Source organism: Cydia amplana, chromosome 22 (assembly GCF_948474715.1).
Source record: "Cydia amplana chromosome 22, ilCydAmpl1.1, whole genome shotgun sequence".
In the NCBI taxonomy this organism is placed as follows: Eukaryota; Metazoa; Arthropoda; class Insecta; order Lepidoptera; family Tortricidae; genus Cydia; species Cydia amplana.
Genome location: NC_086090.1, coordinates 8,426,636 through 8,450,701, shown reverse-complemented (window position 1 = coordinate 8,450,701; position 24,066 = coordinate 8,426,636). Strand labels below are relative to the sequence as shown.

The 24,066-nt window shown below is 36.7% G+C and overlaps 1 protein-coding gene across 6 annotated transcripts in view; it reads left to right on the top strand.

Annotated features, from left to right (window-relative positions):
* Positions 1 to 23,293, top strand: part of LOC134658294 (solute carrier family 41 member 1) — an 87,730-nt gene extending 64,437 nt beyond the window's left edge. For 2 of the 6 annotated variants that reach the window (XM_063513915.1, XM_063513916.1), the window contains 10 exons: positions 7,068 to 7,172; positions 9,211 to 9,277; positions 16,495 to 16,607; positions 17,254 to 17,398; positions 18,288 to 18,434; positions 19,218 to 19,295; positions 20,098 to 20,245; positions 21,260 to 21,465; positions 22,242 to 22,390; positions 22,925 to 23,293. In XM_063513915.1, the coding sequence (XP_063369985.1) occupies positions 7,068 to 7,172; positions 9,211 to 9,277; positions 16,495 to 16,607; positions 17,254 to 17,398; positions 18,288 to 18,434; positions 19,218 to 19,295; positions 20,098 to 20,245; positions 21,260 to 21,465; positions 22,242 to 22,390; positions 22,925 to 23,104 (1,338 nt within the window). In that variant the 3' untranslated portion in view covers positions 23,105 to 23,293. The remainder of the gene's footprint in view (positions 1 to 7,067; positions 7,173 to 9,210; positions 9,278 to 16,494; positions 16,608 to 17,253; positions 17,399 to 18,287; positions 18,435 to 19,217; positions 19,296 to 20,097; positions 20,246 to 21,259; positions 21,466 to 22,241; positions 22,391 to 22,924) is intronic. The other 4 variants (XM_063513914.1, XM_063513918.1, XM_063513913.1 and 1 more) reach the window with 4 other exon arrangements.
* Positions 23,294 to 24,066: the final 773 nt, after the last annotated feature.

Sequence of the window (24,066 nt, the reverse complement as noted above, 5' to 3'; positions counted from 1 at the left end):
GAAGAATAAGAAGATTGGAGAAGAAGATACAAGAACGTACGCGATCAAGGCTGAATGCGACCTCTCGTCGCCATGGGCCGCTATGCGCGGACGCGGTACATATCGAGATCACGATCTTGGGCCTATTCTAGGTCTGTAATTCTATATCATCAAGATTCCTATCTCCGCCAGCGGCGTCGAGAACTAGATCTCGCTCGGTATCCACAGTAAGCCTCGCTCTCTGAATTAGCATCGAATGCCAGCATTCGAATAGTTACTTTTTTAAAACATGTAACATTCCAAAAAGGAACATAAATGGTAAGTAATAGAGTGGTAGTACCAAATGCTAATTTGTTATTTCTATTTAGTGTTGGTGATGTGGTTTTGGAGTTTTATAACTAGCCAACTCTGGTTGCTGACTGTATGGTGGTTGTGCTGTACACATGCATTCTGGAACGCTATTCTAGGCGTATCTGTTTCTAAATGCATAAAATGGCTGTGCTAATCATTTTGGAGTGTTAATTTAGACATCTCTGTTTGATATTCGCACTTGGCAACCTTGGCGTACTACACTAGGTGCGTTCACTGCCAGTAGCCATGGGATATTGTCACATATTCCTTGCCAACAGCACTGAGACATTGCTCATGTCCTACCTGCAAATAGGTAGTGGACCATAAGCCACCTACAAGTCTTGTTAGATAAACTTACCTACTGGGTTTTGTGGCGTGTTACACTCTAGACACAGCTCTTAACCAAATGAGTTAATCATGTGGTATGCCAATACTAGGCCGTCTCTTGATATATACTCATTTTCAAGTAGCTAAATTTAAGTAGGTACTTATTCTAATTCAAGCAAGCGAAGTACTAAGCGAGCGAGCAAATCTTGACCTTGTGGATAAAGGCACCCGAAATTCGAATATTATGGGATTAACCCTTCTAGGACTTTGCTGTTGTTTGTTCGCAGATATATAATTAAGGACATTACAAAATACTCCGCGCTGTAAATAATTATTGGTGCTCCGAGGTGAACCCAGAGAATTACGCTGCGGCTGGCGAGATGCTTGTCAGTAGGGAACAAGGCTAAGTATTGAAATTAAACAAAATCAACCTGTTCTCTAACTGTGATGATTTAGCTCTCAATACAATTGTGCACTGTAACAGAACCATAAGTGACTGCTCATTTTTGTGCGATTGTCATCATTAACAATCTTAGCTAAGGTAGCTGTTCAATAATGAATCCCAATAAATGGCATAAGATGTTTTAAAAAATCTTTTAAACATGCTGTTGACAAGTGATGTATGTGATAAGGTGTGCTAGCAAGAATAACTAATGACTTATAAATTATTGTAAGTCCTAAGAAATTTAATCTTACAGGGCTCAACTACCAATCATATTTTTACAATGTATGTTTTTGATGTTACTTATCTTTGTTTCATACAATAAAGTATTTACTACTTACTAGCAACATACAAAATAGCCTGGTCAAAAGCAGCAATAAGGAAGCGGAGCAACACTATCCTCTCTGCAGGCACAAGGTCGCTCCTAGTCCCAGCGACAGCACGGCCTGGATAAAAGCAGCAATAAGGAAGCGGAGCAACACTATCCTCTCTGCAGGCACAAGGTCGCACCTAGTCCCAGCGACAGCACCAACACAACAGCCTGTGTTCACTTAGAACAATTTTTTATAAAAGCCCTGGTTTAATTAAATTATATACCTTTTTTCATAGCAATGTCATCATACTTGCAAGGATTCTGTCCAGGACATCTCATACAAAACTCCTATCTTATCTGTGCCAGTATTTACAGGTATTCCGAAAAATGGATATTTCTGTAAAATTAACAGTCAAGTACTGGAAAAATATGTGACTTTGATATATGCTGTGTGTACAAAATAATATATGCCTATGATGTTCTTAATGTAGGTACCTACATTTCATACAGCTCAATATTTCGTTAAAATATTTTCTGTACAAAACCCTATGGGAAATAAATACAGATATATTGCTAAGACAAGAAAAATTATTGCATCTAAGCAGTTTTAATACAACAAGAAATTGGAACTGCCATAAAACTAATAACACAAATTGTTACATGGCACTAGCTCCAAGTTGTTTTTACCTGATTCTTGAATTTGGGAAACATCTGTGTTTCATATGGAAATATGAAATTTCAATTTTAATTCCTGTCATTAGACTATTATGTGATTATATATAGATATCTCTCTAGCTATATGTATCGGACCTTTCATGAAGTGTATAAGGTCTAGAGGTCACACTATATCCATTGTTGAAACTCCTTACAATAAATGTTTCTTATACTATGTATGTACCTATACAAGATATATGGAGTCATAATCAAATGGAACTAGCACCTAAATACCTCAGAAAGCTGGCTAATATCTAGATTATTTATTTACCCAATATTTTATAAACTGGTTACATTTTTATAAGTTTATAACTTTGTTCATATAAATGGGTTGTTTGTATAGCTATAAGTTTGGCTAAATGAATATGGCATACACATGTATGTTTAAAGAGCTAAATACTGAATTTAATATATTTTAAAGAAATATAATGCCAATAAATATCACCTAGTGTAATATAAATTGATGGCTAAATATTACGCATTTGAATTTGAAGAATGCAAGAAGAGAAAAATTGCCAAGTTTGACGCAGCTCTAAGAATTGCTTCAGAATAATCGGAGCGCGAACGGAACGTCGCTGTCACTGTCAAATCCATGGGTTGTCATTGTCAACTTATCTCTTCAGTAATATGTCGATTGTCGATCGTCTTTATGTTCAAAGACATTCCTTTCAGATTTATCAGTGTGAGATACTACTGAAAGAAGATAATACAGCTATCTCAACTAATTAAAAACCGACTAGGTGAAATGAAATACAGTATGTTTATGTCTAGGATCATTTAGCATAAGATGAGTGAGAGATGATAAACTATTCGATTTTGCTGATAAAAACCTGCCAAATATGCAAGTGAGAATCCTATAGGTATTAGAAATCAATCTGAGATTGTCATACGAGTTTCAATTCAACAGTGGTTACTCAAATGAGTACGTCTGATTGTCTGTCAAGTTAAACCAGTTTGACAGCACTGGCTTACCTCGAGTATCAAGATCTCGGAGATTTAATATAAATTAAACAATGAATATTTTGAAATGTGTTGCAACATTCTGGAACTCCTCTGATCGAGTTATTAATAGTCGTGCAGATGAAATATGTGAACGCTATACATATACTTACCCTAGTGAAGTAATTAATTAACCCAGATGTTTTTCTACATAGATGCTTTCACATTTTCATGGTTATAAAAAACATTTTATCTGTGCTTTCCTTCCATTTGAAATGAAATTCAAGGTATTAAAGTTCTAGGAAAAGCAGAAGGCACGGTCATTGTACCTACTCAGTTTTACAAAATATTTATATGTTACATACATATAATTATATGGATTTGAGCCCTAGCTTCTCAATTATAAAAACTTATTCCATTAACCGGTTTCACACCGGGTTAACAAGATTCAACATCGTCTTATCCTGGTTACCCCTGTGTTAACCGGGAAGTGTCTTCAGCCATCACTGAAGGAGCGGAGGAGAGAGGAGGAACTTCCGATTGGCGCGACCAACAGTACGGTGGAGTCCCTTGCGCCCAACACCGTCAACACTGGTGTATGTTTTTTGTGGAACAATTAAGCATACTTACATTAATTATTTCATAGCAGCTGTTCGAGAAGTGCTTGCTATTTAATAGAATTATGTAATGAGGAAGCTAGGTATAGAAATATTTTTTTATAAATTGCTCTTATGCCTGTATTGCGGCATAGGCTCTCCTCAAATGATAAGGTGGAACGCTTTATGAAAAACGTTTTTTGACTACACCCACCTCAACCTTAAGTGTGAGCTTGTACCTAATCTAAATCAGTATTTAATTATTTATCAATAATTTCACCATCTAATAAAAATCTTTCATTACAAGATTAAGAAATAGTAAAAAATTACTTATTATTCTGGCTATGGTGATTGCACACAGCGCGCTAAAACCCTATCCTTGATTTTAAATTTGAGAAATGTTGCTATCTTTAACATTTTGTAGGGAAAAAACTACTTAATTTGATATTGAATGAGGTTTGTTCTCAGGCCAAAACATTACCTAGCTGTATGTTACTGATATATAAGAACGAAGAATGTTATTCATTAGTTATTATTTATTGCCGGAAAAATACCTCATCACTTCCCAAACGATTCGTAGATGAATTAAGTCGACTCTTAAAGATACTTTAAGTGGTATTGATATTTCTATTTTTCAACAAACATTCAACCTGTTATGCGTTGGTGTCATATTGATGGAAGAAAAACATTACGTTGGAGTAAGACTTCTGACGATTTTGCCCAATTTCATAATAATAGGGCCATAGTTTCATCCAATGATCTTGTTAGATCCTTAGTTATTCTTTCTTCTATCTAGTTAATAAGAGAATAAGGGTTGCTAAAAGCAGCAACACACTGTTAAGAGACAGTTAAGAGTTGCTTATAGCTATTGAATTCTCTAAAACTTTCATTTTATGCCATCTTTAGATTTTTTGATAGTCCTATACTTCATAATTAAGTTTTTTATTTGGTACTAAGTGGTACTAATAAAATACCCTTTAATAAGGAACAATGTATTATTTGTTTCAACTAGGTATCATATGATAAGCAGTTTGATGAAATGATGATCTCACTAGATCTCTAAATAATGTGTAAGAATTAAAATTATATTCATATTGGAAATAGACAGTTACTCATACCGAACTAAAACGGTAGGTATTTTAAAATGAAATCAAAAATCATTGCTTTCATTGTTCCCATACAAAGCCAAATCAAACTTTGAATACTTATCTCTAAACATCTACAAGTTATATTATCATTGAAGAAGTTTGTGCAGCGTAATAATAATTGGAAATTAAACGAACTTACCTGTAAGTGAAGTTCATTTCAATTATATTAGCTGCACAAACTTCGAAATGATAATCCCTCCCGCCCAGTACCCGCGTTATCCTGCGACAACCAGGGATTCTAATAGTGAAAAATCCCTGTCAAAGTTTTAGACAATTTTGGCTTTGCCGAGTTGGCCAAGCTGTTATATCTGTTGGCATATTCACTGCCAGTGCGAGCTACGAGCGAAGCTGATAATATGTGTTTTTCCGCTTTGTAGCGCCAAGCGCCTAAGAAAAGAGAACCCGCCTAGCGGGTCTCTGGCAGTGAAAGTGTTTTGACTTGGCTTGTTACTCTAAACTAAATGACGTTTGACAGAAGCGTCACGCGTGGGTTGCGTGACGTGCGTTCGGAAGTCTGAATTTGAGAAAAACTTTCTCTCTCTAAATAGCATGGCCGAAGGCGGCATGATGCGCCTACTACAAGTTATATTATCATTTCGAAGTTTGTGCAGCTAATATAATTGAAATGAACTTCACTTACAGGTAAGTTCGTTTAATTTCCAATTATTGCCCGTAAAGCCAGTCCCTAGATATCTATGTCAATGCCCATAAATAGGTAAATAAATAAGTTAAAACTAGCATAGGCACATATTATGAAATATACTCTATGTCTTAAAAACTAAAAAAAAACATACATAATAATGGCTGCGATGCATTTCGCAACCCCGCTATGTCAGGGAGAGGAAGATATAGATAAATCATTTATTTGACAGGGAGACGGCCAATATTACACCTATGGTCCATATAAGTTCAATGTTATTTAAGTATTTTCTGGGTTTTCCTCAGACCTAATTATTCAAATAATAGTCAAACCATGATATTCGAGTTAGTTTTAGTGTGAGTCATCATTGAATATAATCTCAAACAATTCTCAATTGATAAGTATCCGTTATTAATCTATTTCATGATAAGATTAAAATTGCCTACACCAATAATTTTGGCGAAATTCTCAAGTATCGTAGTTGTAAATGGAAGAAAGAAGGGAACACACGTTTGTAATATGCGTAAGTACCTATTATATAAGATAATCTTACACAAATCTACATCCTGTAGGCGCGACAGTATCTCGCCCGCGATAGACGATCCGCCTTTTTCCAACTGTATTATAGAGACGGGATAATGTCTCGCGGGCGAGATACTGTCGCGCCAATTCTGTGCTGTTGGTCCGACTTGATATATTATTTATCGCTCTCAGCCGGGCTAGCACAGGAGTGGCGCGACAGTAACTCACTCGCTAGATAGACTAGACTATATAGGAAACAGTGATCAAGATATCCAGGAGGTCCCTTTACTGTATCGTTGGTCTTTCGTGTCTTCGTGAGCCCTTTCCCTTTTGTCACACGCAAATCAAATCATATCGAGTACGAGTATCTAAGACAGACAATCAGTACTTAAGTATTCTCATCTTCCTTAAAAAATACCTGCAAAAAGTGTTAAACAAGAAAAACTTTAAACTCCTGTTCAGTCGCTCTGTAAACGCTCTAACTAATGACAATCCGCCAATGTAATGAGGTACTCGTAATGGCATAAGTGCAGGAAATGACAGTTTTTAAGTCGCCTCGCCGCGTATTAGATTTTCATTGTGGCGGGTAATGTTTGTGAAAATTACGACTGAAGTAAACGTCGATGTTTTGGTCGATTGTTGAAGTGCATTGCACTTAACAGTGAACAGTAATGGAACTTTGTGATACGAACGTACGCTGTTATAGTGATGAATATCTGCCACTTGATGTGGTTACCCATTTGGAGTTAAGATGATCTTTGGGCTACATTACTACGTTAAGGCTGCCGCTGTAAGTTTTCTTTATGCGACAGTAATGCAGCGACGAACGTCCCTCATATTATCAAGGAAATTGACAGATACAGCGGCGGCGGCGCAGCAGTAATGTCTCAACAGTAAAGGGCCTGATTATCAGTACGCCGGACGACATCAGCCTGTCAGTTAGAACAAAAAGTTGACAGTTCCGAACAAATGACAGGCTGATGTCGTCCGGCGGACTGATAATCAGTGGGCCCCTTAATGCAGCCGAATGTCGCCTTATTATGGCTGAGAAAATTGAAGGCAATTGACTAACAACTTCCTTTGTGTTTGTTTACAGAAAAAAGAGGAAAAATGGTGGACGACAATGATGCAGGTGGCTGTGCCATTCTTCATCGCTGGCTGCGGCACCATCGGGGCCGGCATCGTGCTAGGGCATGTCAGGGTAAGTTGACGTTTCTATTACTTATTAAAAATAACAGTACCTAAGCTCAAGAAGGCTCGTGTTGTGGGTACTCAGACAACGATATATAGACATAGACATTAGACAATAGACATAGACATTTATTCATAACATTTTAAATATTACATCTCAAGCATTATTCAGTTCTTATAGAGTATATATAAATACCTACTGAAATACATAGAAAACACCCCTGACTTGGGAACAAATATCTGTGCTTATCACACAAATAAATGCCCTTACCGGTATTAGAAATACCGACCGTCGACCGACCAGATACAGGACTCAACCGATTCAGGTACTTGAAAAGACCCTATACTGCACCTATTTAATCATTCTGCTTTAGCCTATTGGTTGACCTACGGCATTTCATTCGCTATTTGTGTGTTATTATGTATTGTGCAATAAAGATAAAGTCAAAAAGAAATACAACAACATTCAATCAAATCAGAATTAAACTCGGGAATTGAATTAAAATAATCTAAAACTGATCTGCGTCTAGCGGGAGGTGAATTGTTAGAATAAGATTTTTTCTTTTGACTATCATTGTGCGTGATTAAAATAACTCGACTATTCCAATTTGTTTAAGGGTTGATCACATTTTTAACTTAACTACCTAGTAAAAGTAATAAAACTATGATTGCGGCAATGACAGTTATCAAAATGTATATATGTCACTGACTTAATATAAAAGAAATAGACACACAAAGCAGAACAAAAACGTCAACAAATGTGGATCCCAATGACGTTTCGCACCATTTGCATTGATGATAAAAACGCTTACGTAAATTTTGAGTCAAGATAAATGTTTCGTACAGAAAAGAACTTAATGTCGTAAGCATTAAGTGTCAAATTTGCATACGTAAGTACCAACACTGTTAAAAAATTTACTCCGATTGCACTAAACGTAACGTATTTACGTCAAGCAACGTCAAACGAGAATAATGAACGAATGGAGTCACTTTGGTACACTTTAATAGGTATGTACAGAAAAACCAATTGAAGTAATAAATAAAACAAATTTAATTTAATCGGGAGTTCAAATAAAATTAATTCGTGGTTCAAATTCAAACAAATTAAATTTTTAATAAGTAAGTATATACGTCTTTAAATACTAATTTCCTTGAAATAAATTCAACTTATTAAATAAAATAACTGAGTATTTTAGATCTACATTTACTCATCGCATGGGTGCACGGGGACATTTAGGTACTGATTGGATTTTTTTTATAAAGTCCATACTTTATAAAAAAAATCGGGTTATTTCCACTAGTTACCACCAAGTTGATATCAGTGGCAACTACTAGGAATTTTTTCCCACCTTTTACCACTGGTAACTACTGGGAAAAATAATTCCCACTAGTTACCACCAAAGCGAGTTGGTGGAAATAACCCAAAAAAATCCTGTGGTTGTCACTGTGTTCAGACAGGTTTAGCATTTACAGTTAGTCGATATAAGCCCTTATTGGTTGTCGGAAACAGGGAAATGGGCCGATCACACAAGTGCCGTTTTGCTTTGTTTAAAACTGCATCACCCCTATCTCTTGCTATAATTAAATAGCAGTCCACTTTGCACGTCGCATAGGTTTTCTTGGAAATATTGAATTTAAACATAATATTATTCCTTACGAATTCCATATAAAAATAAATATTGACCTCACATCGACTCATTAGATTTTTGTTCCTTGACATCCCTTCTTTGGTACTAACAAATTAATTTATTCAAAACCATAAAATTACCACCAGATTACATAAATTATGTAATGCTATCCAAAGAACTAACCGAAAGAAATACATTCCATCCTTTTTCCTTGTTTTATCATTGTTATTTTTACATACTTTAACGGCACATTTCGTAATTGTTGACAACTTCACATTTGAGCGTTCCAAACAAGACTAAACGAAAAAGTAACGCGTGATCTGTTTCAACGTTACTTTTGTGGGGCCATTTTTTGCGGCTGATTGGGTATCCAGTATGTTTACTTCAGTAAGTTTAATTAAATGTACTTTTTCATTTCAGAACTGGGAAGTGTTTTTGAACGTGTCAGCTATATTCGTATTGGTGCCATCTCTCTCTGGACTTAAAGGTATTTATATTTACAAACCCTTTCATGACATTAAGGCATTAAATTATGTTTTCCTTATAATATGTATATCTTTTGTTTACAACGCCGACAACAATGATGACAGTTTTCAATATTGTCAAAGACAACACGTTCAAGGCCCTCATAATTGCCACCACGTCGATAACAGTGCCACAGCGTTGCTAGCCACAGAGACTTCAATTGTAGTTCTGGATAAACAAAAAATACTGTTTATTTCGGACCATAATAATCAACAGATCAGTTCCCAAAGTTGACTGGGTTCCGACCCACCTAAGATTGAGCCCTGGCCCTAGATTTTCTTGTGTACCGTAAAATGGGGGGAGTAGGGTCAAAACTGAAATTCAAACCTCGATAACATTTTATTTTTACATATGAAAACTGAATGGTGTATATAATAAGTGTTCCGGACGTTTGTAGTTTAGTTTTTATTTTATTTTGGGTAGTTCCATTTCATAACTTTGACGATAAAGAAGAAAACCCACCTCACCCCGTAGTGCCTCGTATTTGGGGTGAGAGGGGTTTTCATACAAAGGTGATTTTGGAAGATTGTTGGATCGATTTTTTTTATTATGCGTATTACTAGCTCCATTTTAAATTGGAATACATTATTTTTGTAGCAGTAGCCTTAAAATCCCTTCTCACCCTCCTCTCAAACCTTCTCTCCCCATTCATAACCCACCTCTCCCCGCAAAACCTACTCATCCCGTTTTACATTATATATCCGTTTCTTACATTATAACTATAAACCTACACGTAAGTATTGTGAACGCTTATTTAGTTTTCATTCGCTAGTGTTTTTTGAACTGACTGCCGAAGAAAAATACAGTTTGAGGCTTATGGGTTGAAATAATGTTTAATGCAACATTTCATTTCCTAATTTTTTTATAGTCGTCTATCAGTCTTTGCATCCCTGTCTACTTATTATAAAATATTTTTATAATTATGTATTTTCTAAATATTGATTATTTATATCTTGTTTATATCTTCCGAGCTCCCTTATTATTGAATACCTATTTTTGAAGTGAAAACTTCTTTAGCGGCGCTGGGCACTTTTTGAGGTGGGGAAAAAATGATAGACTCGGGACAGCGTAAGGCGATCACGTGACCGTAAGGGGCGTAAGGCGATCACGTGAACGTAAGCCCCGTAAGGTGGCCACTCGTAATTTAAATGGCATTTAAATCAATAAAGAAAAACTCAATGTTATTTGACATTTATGTTGCGGACTCCTTTTCAAGACTCTTTACCTATGTTCAAATAATTTGACGTTTTCATAGCAGTAAGTATGTAAATAAACATGTCAATGAAAAAGTGTGATCTTATTTGAGAATGATAATAATATATAATAAATAAATAGAATACCTCCGCTAAACGTATGTCTGTATCGTGTTACCGGGCGTCGGTAACATAGTGAGGTGAGTTTTCACTTCTATCGGCACTCCCGGAGTGCAACCGTTTTTGCTTGTTTTTTTTTACATATGTTGTACGAGTACAATAGCGCCTCCGCCGTTCTACTCTGTGCTCCCAAGTGCACTGGCGATAAAAATCTGTCATTTGACTCGGCCCAAGATTGCACGATAGGTAATTGCACATAATTGCCCCATTGTTGACGATGATGCGACGAACTTACCCCGGACATTAGTGGTTTGCGCTCGACGCGACGGTTATTGAAGATCTGTCATATAAGATCACGTTTTATCATCGTAAATTATCTTTGAACGATTCTTCTGTAAAAAGTTACCTCAACTGCAAGATGGAAATGGATTGGTCTATAGTCTATCAGGTAATTGTGGCGAACGCATCCTTGATTTGTATAAAATCTCAATATATTCCTAACGCAGTAGCTAAACGCAGCCGTCGGGCTCGGCTAATAGTATTTGGAAGCATTTTCTAAAGCACCAATAGGAGCGCTCCACATATGTAGGATCGCGGCCAATTAGAGGCACCTAAACTTAAACCACCTTTTGTACAGTTTGTACTGATCAAATATTGCAAATCACTCTTTCATCAGCCCCCATACAATAACCACCTACATTTAATCGTTTTGGCAACCCTTGTAACCAGTAGGTATCTTTGGAAGATTATATCAGGGTTTTCAACTTGGGCTTCAGGGTTGAAATACAATTGTAGTTGACAACCCTGATGTAACTTTTAAATAGCAATCGTCTGGGTTCGACAATACCCTGAACATGCAGAGTTCAGATATTTTTGAGCACTTCGGCCGCTCCGATATATCTGATGGCGACTGTACATATCTGACATCTAAGTCTACGTCTCTACGTACCATAGAGAAAAAAATACATAGAGTGCTCACTCCATACATCAGTTTTAGTACCAAAAAGACTATTAGCATCTAGCATCGAGTAGCGGAACTATCAGTACTGCTACTTGACAATAGATGTAGCACCGACCGGAAAGTCTTATGCTGTTGAGATAAGACTTTCCGGTCGGTGCTACATCTATTGTCAAGTAGCAGTACTGATAGTTCCGCTACTCGATGCTAGATGTAGACACTGATATTAATAGTCTGAACTGATGTATGGAGTGAGCACTCTTGTCTTACTTATTTCTCTATGCTACGTACATATAATATAAGTAAATAATACTAATCTTATACCTTTAAACGAGCAATTCTTGCATATTTATTAATTAATTTATATATTTATTTCGGGGATCTCGAAAACGGCTCTAACGATTTCAATGAAATTTGCTATATGGGGGTTTTCGGGGGTGAAAAATCGATCTAGCTACTAGCTAGGTCTTACCTCTGGAAAAACGCGCATTTTCGAGTTTTTATATGTTTTCCGAGCGAAGCTCGGTCTCCCAGATATTAATGAGAAATTCGACACAATTACAAGTAAATTACTATCAGTTTACCATTGACTTACTTTATCTCTATTTTCCAAGGAAAATTTTACAATTAGGTGTGTCTACTCGTATTTCTGTAATAATCATGAATCACACTCATTGTTATTGGCCATATCCGTTATATTGACAAAAGGATTTCCCGTTTGCCTTATCAATTGATATTTCGATAAAGACAGTTGAAATTTTCACATGACACACTGATTGAATCATCAAAAAAATTGGAATGTCTATTGTCTTGCCGAGCTCAGATAAACGTCCTACCCCCTTATTCTTAAAACGATACAAGCCTCGATTAGTTTAGTTAATTAATGTTTTTCCCTTTCTTACATATACATAAATCAAAATGACAGATTAAGAAGAACGATTTATTAATTGATGCTTGTTGAGCTTTTATGGACAACGTGCCACCAGTTTTCGACACCCTTACTAGTCTTACTACAATAGTTGCATAGCTTGAATGGGTTGAACTTCGGTCGTAAAAATATAGTTATTCGCATTACATAGCTATTTCAGTAGTTCCCCGCTGTTGACCTGAATTAGTCTGATAAGGTGATGAATGTGATGATACAATGTATTGTGATAACCCTCAGAAAGGTACATAATATCTTAAGTATCCAGTAGGTATATAAACTGTTAATAACTATTTCTCAAGTTAATCTTTAAGTACCTATATTGATTTATCGTTAATACCTATTTAATACACAGATTATTCCCTAATTGGATCCGATTTTAAATCGTTGGATATACATCTGCAACTTCAAAATAACATTGTATAAGTACCTACTTTTTAGTTAAAACTTGAACTATTTATAAACTGAAATACATATAATATAGGCACTAAAGAAAAGACGAAGCCGGATCCGGCCTTCACTTTTTCTTTTTCTTCATCTATTTCAGTTTTTAATTTATGTATAGGTACTCGTAGTAATAGTGTGACTACATTAAGAACATAAATATTTGATAAAATAATGTGATTTGTTCCAAAACTTGTGTTGAACCTTGAACCCTGAAGTTACCTAACTAAATATACCTAGTTAGGTAACTCAACTTACATGTCCTAACGATCCGACTGATAGCAGCTTGCACTTGCCTCTGATAATGATTTGAGCGTTCTGTATACATCGCAAGCGCACTGTTGATGTATCTATGTACGATTGTAATGTGTATTTGAGTTATTAGTAAACAATACGAAAGGAGTACAAACTCGTTTGGGTTTTGATTAGGCGTCGCTAGAGGTGCTTAGGTATAAGATAAAATGTATCTAATTAATTTAATGTAGGTATAGAATTATATACATTAATCAGTGACTCTTTGTGGTAGGGCAGGGTTAGTTTCTAGTATTATATTGTTTGCAAACTAAGTAATTATTGGTAAAACTTTATTTTTCTTAGACGAAACCTAGTATGGGACCTAAATTGTAACATCCGTATTGTAATTTTTCGTAATATTATTATTATATAAATATGGCAAAATATATGTTTAAGGCCTGCGTTAGAACGCGATGTCAAGAAAGTCTGTTACTTAAACGGAGCGAATTAAAAAAAGAAAACACTAAATTCGTGGTCAAGAGATTAATTTTGATTTAAATATGTATTTTTCCTTTAAGAATAAAATATGTCGTGAAACTTTCCATTAAATCACATTCCATTAAACTGAAATAGATGTCTTTATCAAAGTATTTCATAAATTAATTTGATTATCCCTAGTTGTAAACAGGGACCGTTACCGGTATAACTAAAAATCAAAATATCTCATAGCTTTCACATTATTTCTTTGATATTATAGAATATATAGTATTTAGGTAAGGATAATGATTCATCAGATTAGCTAAATTAAGTGAAAACAATATACATAAACAACCAAGATACCGAAATTGAATACCGGTTAATTTGTATGAAAAATATACCGGTATTCGGTCCCTAGTTGTAAATCACATTTCAATGTGTGTTCACCGCACAACGGAACTCCATACATATTTATAAGTAGATTTAGCCTTTGAGGAAGCCACAGTGAAGCCACATAGGTATAGAGTAAGGGATGTGTGTCCTAGAACTATCCAGCGTAGGTCATCTTTGCTTATAGACTTAGCATACAACTCGAATAAGGTCAATACGGGTAAGTGTCGCATATGGGTAAGTGGGGCTGGCCATCACATTGGGGCCTGTTTATAGTTGGGCGTTTTTCTTTGTTGTCCCCTACACTTTTTTTTTCAAATTTGGGATTTTTTATGTTATTTCTACTGAGAATCACGAGCACTTTCTATCCTAATAGGAGAATGAAAGTGTCCTAAGGTTTTTATTTCCATTACGTCACCATTTTTCATAGACTTTGTATGGCGGTCGCGGAATGGAAAGATCTTTGGGACACTTTTTTCTCCTATTAGTATAGAAAGAGCTCGTGATTCTGAGTAGAAATAACATAAAAATCCCAAATTTAAAAAAAAGTGTAGGGGAAAACAAAAAAAAAACGCTACGGGTAAGTGTCGCATATGGGTAAGTGGGGCTGGGCCATACTATTACTACTTCGCCCTGTGGCCTGTATACACATTGATTAGTGTTATTTGCGAGTTCATACATTTGTCACTAAACGCAAGTAGCAAGTATTGAGCTTACTATGTTTTAGACGCGGCTAATAATCTACATATATTACACACCTACACACATACATTACATACATACATACATCACATTACATACATACATTACATTACATACGTATACATTCATACACGTACATTAATATTGAGCACATTATTACATTATTGAGCAGACAGGTACCTAATTATTTCGCTTATTTGTGTGTATAGTATGAAAAAAAAACGAAACATAATCAAGTAAAAAAGAACTTGAAAGATGACTAAATCACAAGCAAACCTAACGATATAATAATCATACATAAAGACACTTACTGCTCTGGCGCAACGACCCGAAGTGGATCTTGGCCTCCGACACCAAAGACCACCATGCTACTCTGTCCAAAGCCGAGATATGTACTTAAAGATAAATTCTGAAAATGGACGCAATAAAGATATTATGAATTACTAGCGACCCGCCCCGGCTTCGCACGGGTTAACAAATTATACATAAACCTTCCTCTTGAATCATTCTATCTATTAAAAAAAAACCGCATTAAAATCCGTTGCGTAGTTTTAAAGATCTAAGCATACAGACAGACAGACAGGGAAGCGACTTTGTTTTATACTATGTAGTGATGAATTATGAATTATGATTATTTCCTTGAAAGAAGCAGATTTTCTTCTCTTCTGTAAAATCACTCTAAGTAGGTACTAAATATGTCCTTTACGCCCTTTGAACCTAAAGTAGTCGATATGTTTACCTCCAAAGGTTTCAACAAACGTTGCAACAGTGTTACCTACGCACATGCTAATACTTATTCATGAAAAATATTTTATAAATACACCATGATGACGATCATTCCGTTGTCAGCTTCTGTTTTCTGAATAAATACATGACCTTACTGAATACAATGGCCCGACGACCGGTTATTATTTATAATATTTTTCGCACAATGCTGATTGTCTCCCAAAAAACATGTCTTTTTACATTTGTTGTGTTAGTTTTAACATTAGTCACGCGAAAATGTATTTACACGTACGAAATCAGTGGTTACTATGATTTAGAGAATTTAAGTATGGTATTAAATGTTTAAGTGATTATAAAAAATGCATGAGAAACAAAAACAATTGTAATAGACAAATCGAGTAATTATACAAAAGTACAGAACTTCCTCATAAAAAGTTTAGAAAGATAACCAAATTTTAAGGTTTAGCGCTATAGGCAGTGGTTTAGCCTCAAACAATTTTGCGAAATCACGGTAATGTCACTGAGGAATTATGGCAAAGGTTAATATTCGACGTATTTAACCACACCAAGCTAAAACTGCATGGCATTTGCAAAGACAAAATGTGACAATGTCACCATTAATATCAAATTTCAATGAAATGTGACGTTTATAATGACACTTGAAAGATAATTAGTATCACCTATCGATCGCTAATCAGTGCGGATCTTACGAAGGCCTTTGATTTACTTTGATAAAGGACATTAAAAACCATCTATTTGCCATTGCCCCCCAATGTTCAGCTTAAATTAGAGGTTTTGGAGAGAAGCGACACCGGGTATGAGAATATTGTATTTGATTTCATGAATATAAAAAAAATTACACGATTCAAACCTCATCGCTTCTTTGAAGTCCAAAAAAACTGCATAAGAAAAAAAAAACAAAATGATGATCTTGAGATCTTGGGGTCTAAAAAACCACCACATAAAAGGTTAAAAAGTGGTTATTAAAATCCATCTATTTTTGTTCGCAGGCAACCTGGACATGTGTCTGGCGTCGCGTCTGTCCACGCAAGCCAATCTCGGGAACATGACGTCTACGAGGGAAATTCTGTCCATGGTCGTCGGAAACGTGTCGTTAGTGCAGGTAATTAATCTGTTAGTGGTTACTTGGTTAGGGCCTGCGTGAAACAACAAGGAGATCTGTTCTTTCCAAGATCTCGTTTTGGCGGTTATGCTATATTCACATGCAGTAGGGTAATTCGCCAGTAAATGGCCACCTGTTAGTAAGTATCTGGCCACCCTAAACTAAAAATGAATTCTATCCACCTATAAACAGAATTCAATTTAGTATAAGGTGGCTAGTTATTGAAGGCAGGCCAGTTATTGAAACCTAAGCACTCATAGAGTTAAAAGATTTGTATCGTAGGTCCACGTATGAACTCACCTCTTATGCGAGACTTAGCGAAAGCAGCAAAAAAAAACGCTTCGAGCGAATTCGAAAACGAATGATGAGCGTTCAGCGTGTCTGGAATACAATCACAATGTTTTTTTTACCTTTAATTTTTTTCTTTCATGCCATGGAAAAATGGGTCGAAAGAAGAATTAAAATGTCAAATAGCTTTTCTTTAAATTAATAGATTTTCAACCATTCAACCATTGCAGAGCGTATATTTCAACATTCAATAGAAATTCATAGGTAACGAGTTTGCCCCTATAGGCAAGTAGAGGCAGTTGTAACTCAACTATCTTAGACCATAAATGTTATTAACATCCCTGCATTCTGTCTCCAGGTACAAGCGATTGTAGCAGCCACAGTGGTAGCCATCTTCGCCATCGTCATCAACATCATCACCGACAAAACCTTCAACGGGGACTACGTGTTACTCCTCATCTCATCTGCGGTCTTCACCGCGACTACCACTTGTTTTATACTAGGTAGGTGTATAAATCATGTCGGTGATAAAGCGACAGTGGTAACTGTCTTAACATCATCACCGATAAAACCTTCACCGGGAACTACGTACTGCTGCTGATATCGTCAGCTGTGTTCACCGCGACTACCACTTGTTTTATACTAGGTAGGTGTTTATCATGTCAGTGATAAAGCGATAGTAGCAGCGACAGTGGTAACCATCTTAAAACATCATCACCGACAAAACCTTCAACGGGGCCTACGCGGGGACTATCTACGTGCTGCTGCTGATAGGTGTTCAGCGCAACTACCATTTGTTTTATACTAGGTAAGTTCAAAGTAGGTAGGTAGGTAGGTAGTCTTCCTTTTCAGGGTCGTGGACATAGCTTGAAGTTGCCATTATTAAGTGGCAGTGGTCACTAGGCAGAAAAGGTGACGTTCGGACGTCAACTGCAGCTGCATTACCGTTGAGGCGTCGTTATTGCATCCACGGTACCTGTCAATTTCCTTGATAAAATGAGTAACGGAATCAACGTCAACCGCGGCAGTAATGCAGCGGCAAACGTCACTAATTTTATCAATCACAACAATAATATCCTAACGTCACCTGAATGTTCTTAAAAGGAAATTGATAGATACAGCGACGGCAGAAACGACACCGCAAAAGTTGCAGCTACATTTGACATCCGAAAGAAATCCGAAAGTACTGACAACCGTATACCAGAAGATGTACCAAGAGAATCTTCAACATGTTCTTCACCGCAACAATCGAGGATCTAGCCAAAAAGGGTCTGGGCAAGGCCATAATAAGTTTGTAGAGGCATTATGCCCAGCAGTAAAGTTGCCATATTTTAGCTAAATACGATAGTGACACAATAGACGTCGTTGATGATGATATCTCTTCAATTGCAGATTTCGTACTTGTGATGGTAATCATCGGCTCCCACCGTTTCAAGGTGAATCCGGACAACGTGGCCACGCCGCTAGCAGCCTCTATCGGTGACATCGTCAGTAACTCCGTCTTGGCTGTCACTGCGCAGTACATGTACGAGCAGATACGTAAGTATTTGTACCAGATTACTTTCCACATCATCATAGATGTTTCAGTCTTTGAGATAGCAGGTTTTGAACGACAGAGTATTTTTTTGGAACTCTTGGTGAGATTTTAAGCCAATGTCTCATACACGTCAGGATCATGGGCGCAATCACACAAATTTACGAGAAATCTTATACCTATAAAGGATGAAGGTTTTATTGACAGCGTACCTATTAGAGTCTGGTGCGGAAAGAGAAGCCATAGAATGTATTGGTTCCCTTATATTCTAAGACTCTTCTCTTTCTGCACATAAGCGTTCTTGTCGCTGTTGGCAGCATCCGTTTGCGTCCAAAACGTACACACAACATACTTAAATTATAGTATATTTCGTTTAAGAAGCACGCAAACTAAGTATTGGAAATGTCTGAGATATTCTGTATTCTGTATTGAAATATTTGAAATTAATCTTGTATTAAGAAGACACGTCAGCAAACGTTACCACAATGATCGAATTTAAACTGTTGTGAGACATACTAACATTGAATAATTTTACAGTTTAGACTCACTTGTCATGTCGCGCGAGTGACTTAAAACAAGTTTGTGAGTCTAAACCGTAAAATTATTCAATGTTACCACAATGCTTAGAAATAAAGGAAAACTAGAAAAACTCTCTGTCTTCGGCGAGACTTGAACTCTAGATCACTCAGTGGGATCACTAGCCACCTGAGCTACCGAGACTTACCCGATGACAGCCGATGATGATGATTTTTCCTTTATTTCTTAACATTCTGTATTTGTTTGTGTAGATATAATTCCTCCCAAGGAAGAGGCCACAGGCCATGAGGTCCAAGCCGACGTTGGCCCCACGGAGCCCGTTAAAATTGGTATTTGTTACTATATGTAGTAGGTACAGGCCTGCCTAAGTTAGACCTTTTCGTTAGTGTGGTGACTTCATCAATATTATTATTTAGTGTAGCAGCACTGTTGTTGCTTTATTATTTATTTATTATGAGTAGCTTAAGCTATGGATACAATCAAATTAACTATTTTGAGATTGTGTAAGGTAGGTATTTGAAAGTAGAAACGCTACATAGAAACGCTATTTAAGTTTTAAGTTTAATCTTGCATGGTTTTATAGTCTCTTCAGACATCTTACGGCTCGATTCGAACAATGATTATAAGATGTCACTGCGATACCATAGGATCTGTGATATAAGCATTGTTCGAATCGGGCCGTTATTTACCAGGTTGCTAGTAAGTTTGCTACTGACCTTGAATTGTAATCCATTTGTAGAATTTTTGACCGCTCTTCATCTCTACATAGAATTATATACATAAATATATCCTGTTATACTATATTTATTTAGACCAGCGGGCGCAGCATGGTTCCATTTTTATCGCCTGTCACTATGCCCGTCACTTTCACATTTGTTAGAACGTGACAGGCATGGTGACAAGCGATAAAAACCCGTTGCAAGGAGCCTAGTCAAGAGACAATCTTTTACTAGAAAACGCCATGGAAACAATCACAAGCCTTATATGTAGTTCGCATCAATCATACCGACACATTTTTACTTTTCGTCGATTGTCTTGTGTCGGTGAATTCCTGTCATCTTGTCTGATGTCGGAATTCTCTGAACGATCCTATCAGTATTGTTAATTTAATAACATTTGTTTGTCTTCCAGAAACATCCCTGTGGCAACCCATCGTCATCATCTGTGTGTACTGCAGCCTGCTCCCCGTCTGGGTATTCATCGTGTATCGCAATAAACACACAAAGCCTGTTCTAACAACAGGATGGACTCCTGTCATCTCTGCGCTGTTCATCAGTGGGTAAGTTAATTTTTCTACTCCAGCAATTAAATGACTGACAGTGATATCTAAAGCAATGTCATTTGAATGCTTTGTCTATAGGCTCATATTATACTCATAAGATGACTGCTAGCAGTCATCTTATGAGTATAATACAACTGCTTTATTTTTTTTAAAGATACAAGTTCCGATCATCTTGATTGAAAGAGGTATGTTTTCATTTACAATGATAACTCTTTTTATTTTTAAATAATAACTCAATTTTTTTTAAATAATAACTCTTTTTTTTAAATAATAACTCTTTTTTTTTAATAATAACTCTTTTTTTTTTTTTTTTTTTTTTTTTTTTTTTTTTTTTTTTTTTTTTTTTTTTTTTTTTTTGCTGCAGCTGTCATAGAAAAAGTAATGTATGCAACAGCTCATAATTGGTTCTTAAAATTCTCGGGTCTATTTTTACAAAACTCGACTACGTCTCGTTTTGTAACTTCGACCCTTGAATTTTAAGAACCCTTATTATATCACTGTTGCATAAACTACTATTTTGTCATCATCTGACGAAAATTTCATTCACACTAGAGTGAATAGCTAATCATAGCGACTTTTGCCATGAGATCAATGGCTGGTACCTATATCGACCTACCGATACACATACATACATATAATCTCGCCTATTTCCCGGAGGGGTAGGCAGAAACCACTGATTTCAATTTGCTACGATCCTGACATACCTCTTTCGCTTCCGTTACTTTCATAACATTCCTTATACACGCTCGCCGGTTTAGGGTGCCCTTGACCTGGCCTGATCAGAGAAAGTCCGCCGAGGTCTACCCCTTCCAACTCCCTCTTTAACATGTTCCTACCGATAATAAAACCAATATGGGATTGAAACAAGTTATTATTCTATTCTATTAATTAGCCATAATATTTTCCCGCCAAAAGAGCCCAATTCCATACGCGAAAAGAAGGAAGCGTGGGCATGGCCCAAGGGTCATTAACCTTGAAAATTCCTTATCTAATGCATGACTTTTTGCACAGAATCGGTGGTATCGTCCTCGACCAAGCCGTAGACCGTTTCACGGGTTACGAGGTGTTCCAGCCCATCGTGAACGGCATCGGTGGAAACCTGGTCTGCGTACAATCATCCAGGCTGGCGACCCATCTGCATCAAACGGCGATTCCAGGAGTTCTGCCTGAGGGGTCCAGGTTATTGGAGTGGCCTTGGAAGACGCTGTTCATTGGAAGTAAGTGTGTTGGATGTTTCAGCCTAGCTAGGCGACTAACTAGGCCAATCTACACGGAAGGCGGAAAATCGTGCAGAATGGAGAGCCTTAGGGTCGGTTGCACCAAACTGCCTGTCACCGTTAAAGTGTTCGCTAAATTTTATTGTATGGGAATTTTCATATTTCATTTCTCTGCCGAGTGATGTTGGTCAGTCTGTCAAATGTGGTTGGTGCAACTGGCCCTTTAGTCTACAAAAAATGACCTTATAATTATGGTCGCGACCCTCAGGCACGAGGAAACAAGAAAGAAGAAGAAGAAGCTGCTGTGCTTAATCATTCTGCTGAAATCATTTTTGCTGAAGTGGCCGTGGAATATTTTTTCTCCGGAAGACCTATTATGGATGGCATTATCCGCGTAATAAAATAAGTGTCACTTTTTAACACCATGCGATTGAAAGAGACGGCTATTGTCATTATCATGCTGTCGGGTAGACAAATACGACCATCATATCCGTCCTGGTGTACAACCACCAATTTTTGGGACTAGCAGCATCAGAGCCACTCATATAGAGGGCTCCTACCTGGCGCAACGCATTGGCATTGCCGTCCAGCGCGGCAATGCTACCAGCCTTGGCACCCTGCCACAAGGCACGGAGCTGGAGCCAGTTTTTTATTTATAATTTTAGTTATTGTAGTTAGTTGTTTTTTATTTTAGTTTATATTTTTTTGCTTATATTACTTGTTTACTCATATATATATTTCCCCTGTAATCTAACCTCGCCCGTATCATGTTCCAGCTGCCGCAGCCAAGGTGGCGCGCATGCTGCTCGTCCTGGCCGTGTTCGGACAGATCATCTTCATGGTCGTCGCCGACTGGCTCTACATGGGCCACGTGTCTATTGGCTTCGCCTTCGGGATCACGTATCTCATCTGCTCCTTGTTGCAAGTAAGTATTTATCTTATTTACTCCTTTTTCACCTTTAAAGCTTTCTTTGTGTGCTTAATCAGTTACATAAAATTAGTACCTGTAAGCTATTTTAAGGTGTACATCCTAACATCGAATCCCGAAAAACGAGAATCTTTTTCGTAATCTTTCTGCCTTGATTACATGATTAATCAACTCTGAAAGTTTTGTATCAGTTTTGTTTGACTTTACTATTTTTAACAGTGCACCATTGTTCTTCAATATATGTTTTGAAGGATTTCTCACTGTCACAATATTATGAACATGCTCATGCCATTCGAATGCCTATTTTCATTTCTCACTATCACAATTATTATGAACATTTCGAATGCCTATTTTCTTTGGACACATTTTTGTTATTTGGTAAATAGTTAGGATGACGAACTTCTACCACAATGTTTCCAAAGAAATTAGGGGGACAAATAACGCTCTCATATTGACCCCACTACGTTTCCCATTTCAGTCACACGGGACATATGTTGAATAAAAGTTAATCCTAACTAATCTATTTTTCAGGTAATGGTGCTTCTATACATGGCCTACGTGCTAATCCATCTCATGTGGAAACGAAAGAAGGATCCTGACAACGCAGCCATCCCCTACTTGACTGCGTTGGGGGATCTGCTGGGCTCCGTGTTCCTTGGCATGGCCTTCGTGACCCTAGCCGCCCTTGGCAAGGACTATGGAGTGGCTTAGGTTAGACGTAAGTCGTTAGGGACATGATTGTTAATTTCCAGTGAATGGAGGCTGTCCATTAATAAGTAGAGCTTTTAGGAGCAACGGACGGTGTAGGTAGATGCATATCGAAATTGCCTAAATTGTCAACTTTGATGTTTATAGTATTCTGACAACCTATTTGGTTACATTACGTGGGCAAGTTTAATATGTATCAGCATTTATTTTTTTATGTTTCCGATTATTATGATTAATTTTATCCGCTGCTTGACGTTTCGGATCGTCCAAATTCACTCTCCTCTTATACAGGACAGTGGATATGAAATTCGTTTTTAGGAGTTTTTGGTATGGTCACGGACTTTTATGGTTAACTTATTTAGGGTTTTTTATATTGGACATTTTGTAGTGTACGTATTGACAATCAAATTAGCTTAAAAAGCCCTAAATGGCTCAACCATTAAAGTCCGTAACCGTACTGGTTGGACTGTGACAGTTTTTTTACAAGTATAAGTTTTTTAAATGAATTGTTTTTATTATTTTATAGTATACCAAAGCTATGCTTTAAAAGGTATCTGTGCAATTTTTAATACATACCATTATTTTAGTGTCTTTCGTATTTTATTTGGGTTTATTGTAAATATTCAGTATTCAAAATCTAATAAAAGAGACTAAATACAGTATTTTGCTGAAAATTGTGAAATTATAAAGACAATTACGTAGTTTTAGCGGTGCCAACGTTACTTATGTAGGTACTTGGAAACGAAGAATAGATTAGAGGTGTGATATTTTTATAATGTTTTCGGTGGACATACTATAATAATAGAAAAATAGTATTAGAAAGCATTTATAAACACTATTACGCATTAAAACAAGGGAAATGTTCTCTCTTACTTTTTGATGAAAGAGTATTTTCGTGAAATAATAAAACTAAAGCAACATTTGCTTTGACATTATTAAATGGAAATCGCTTTGATAGTAAAGGA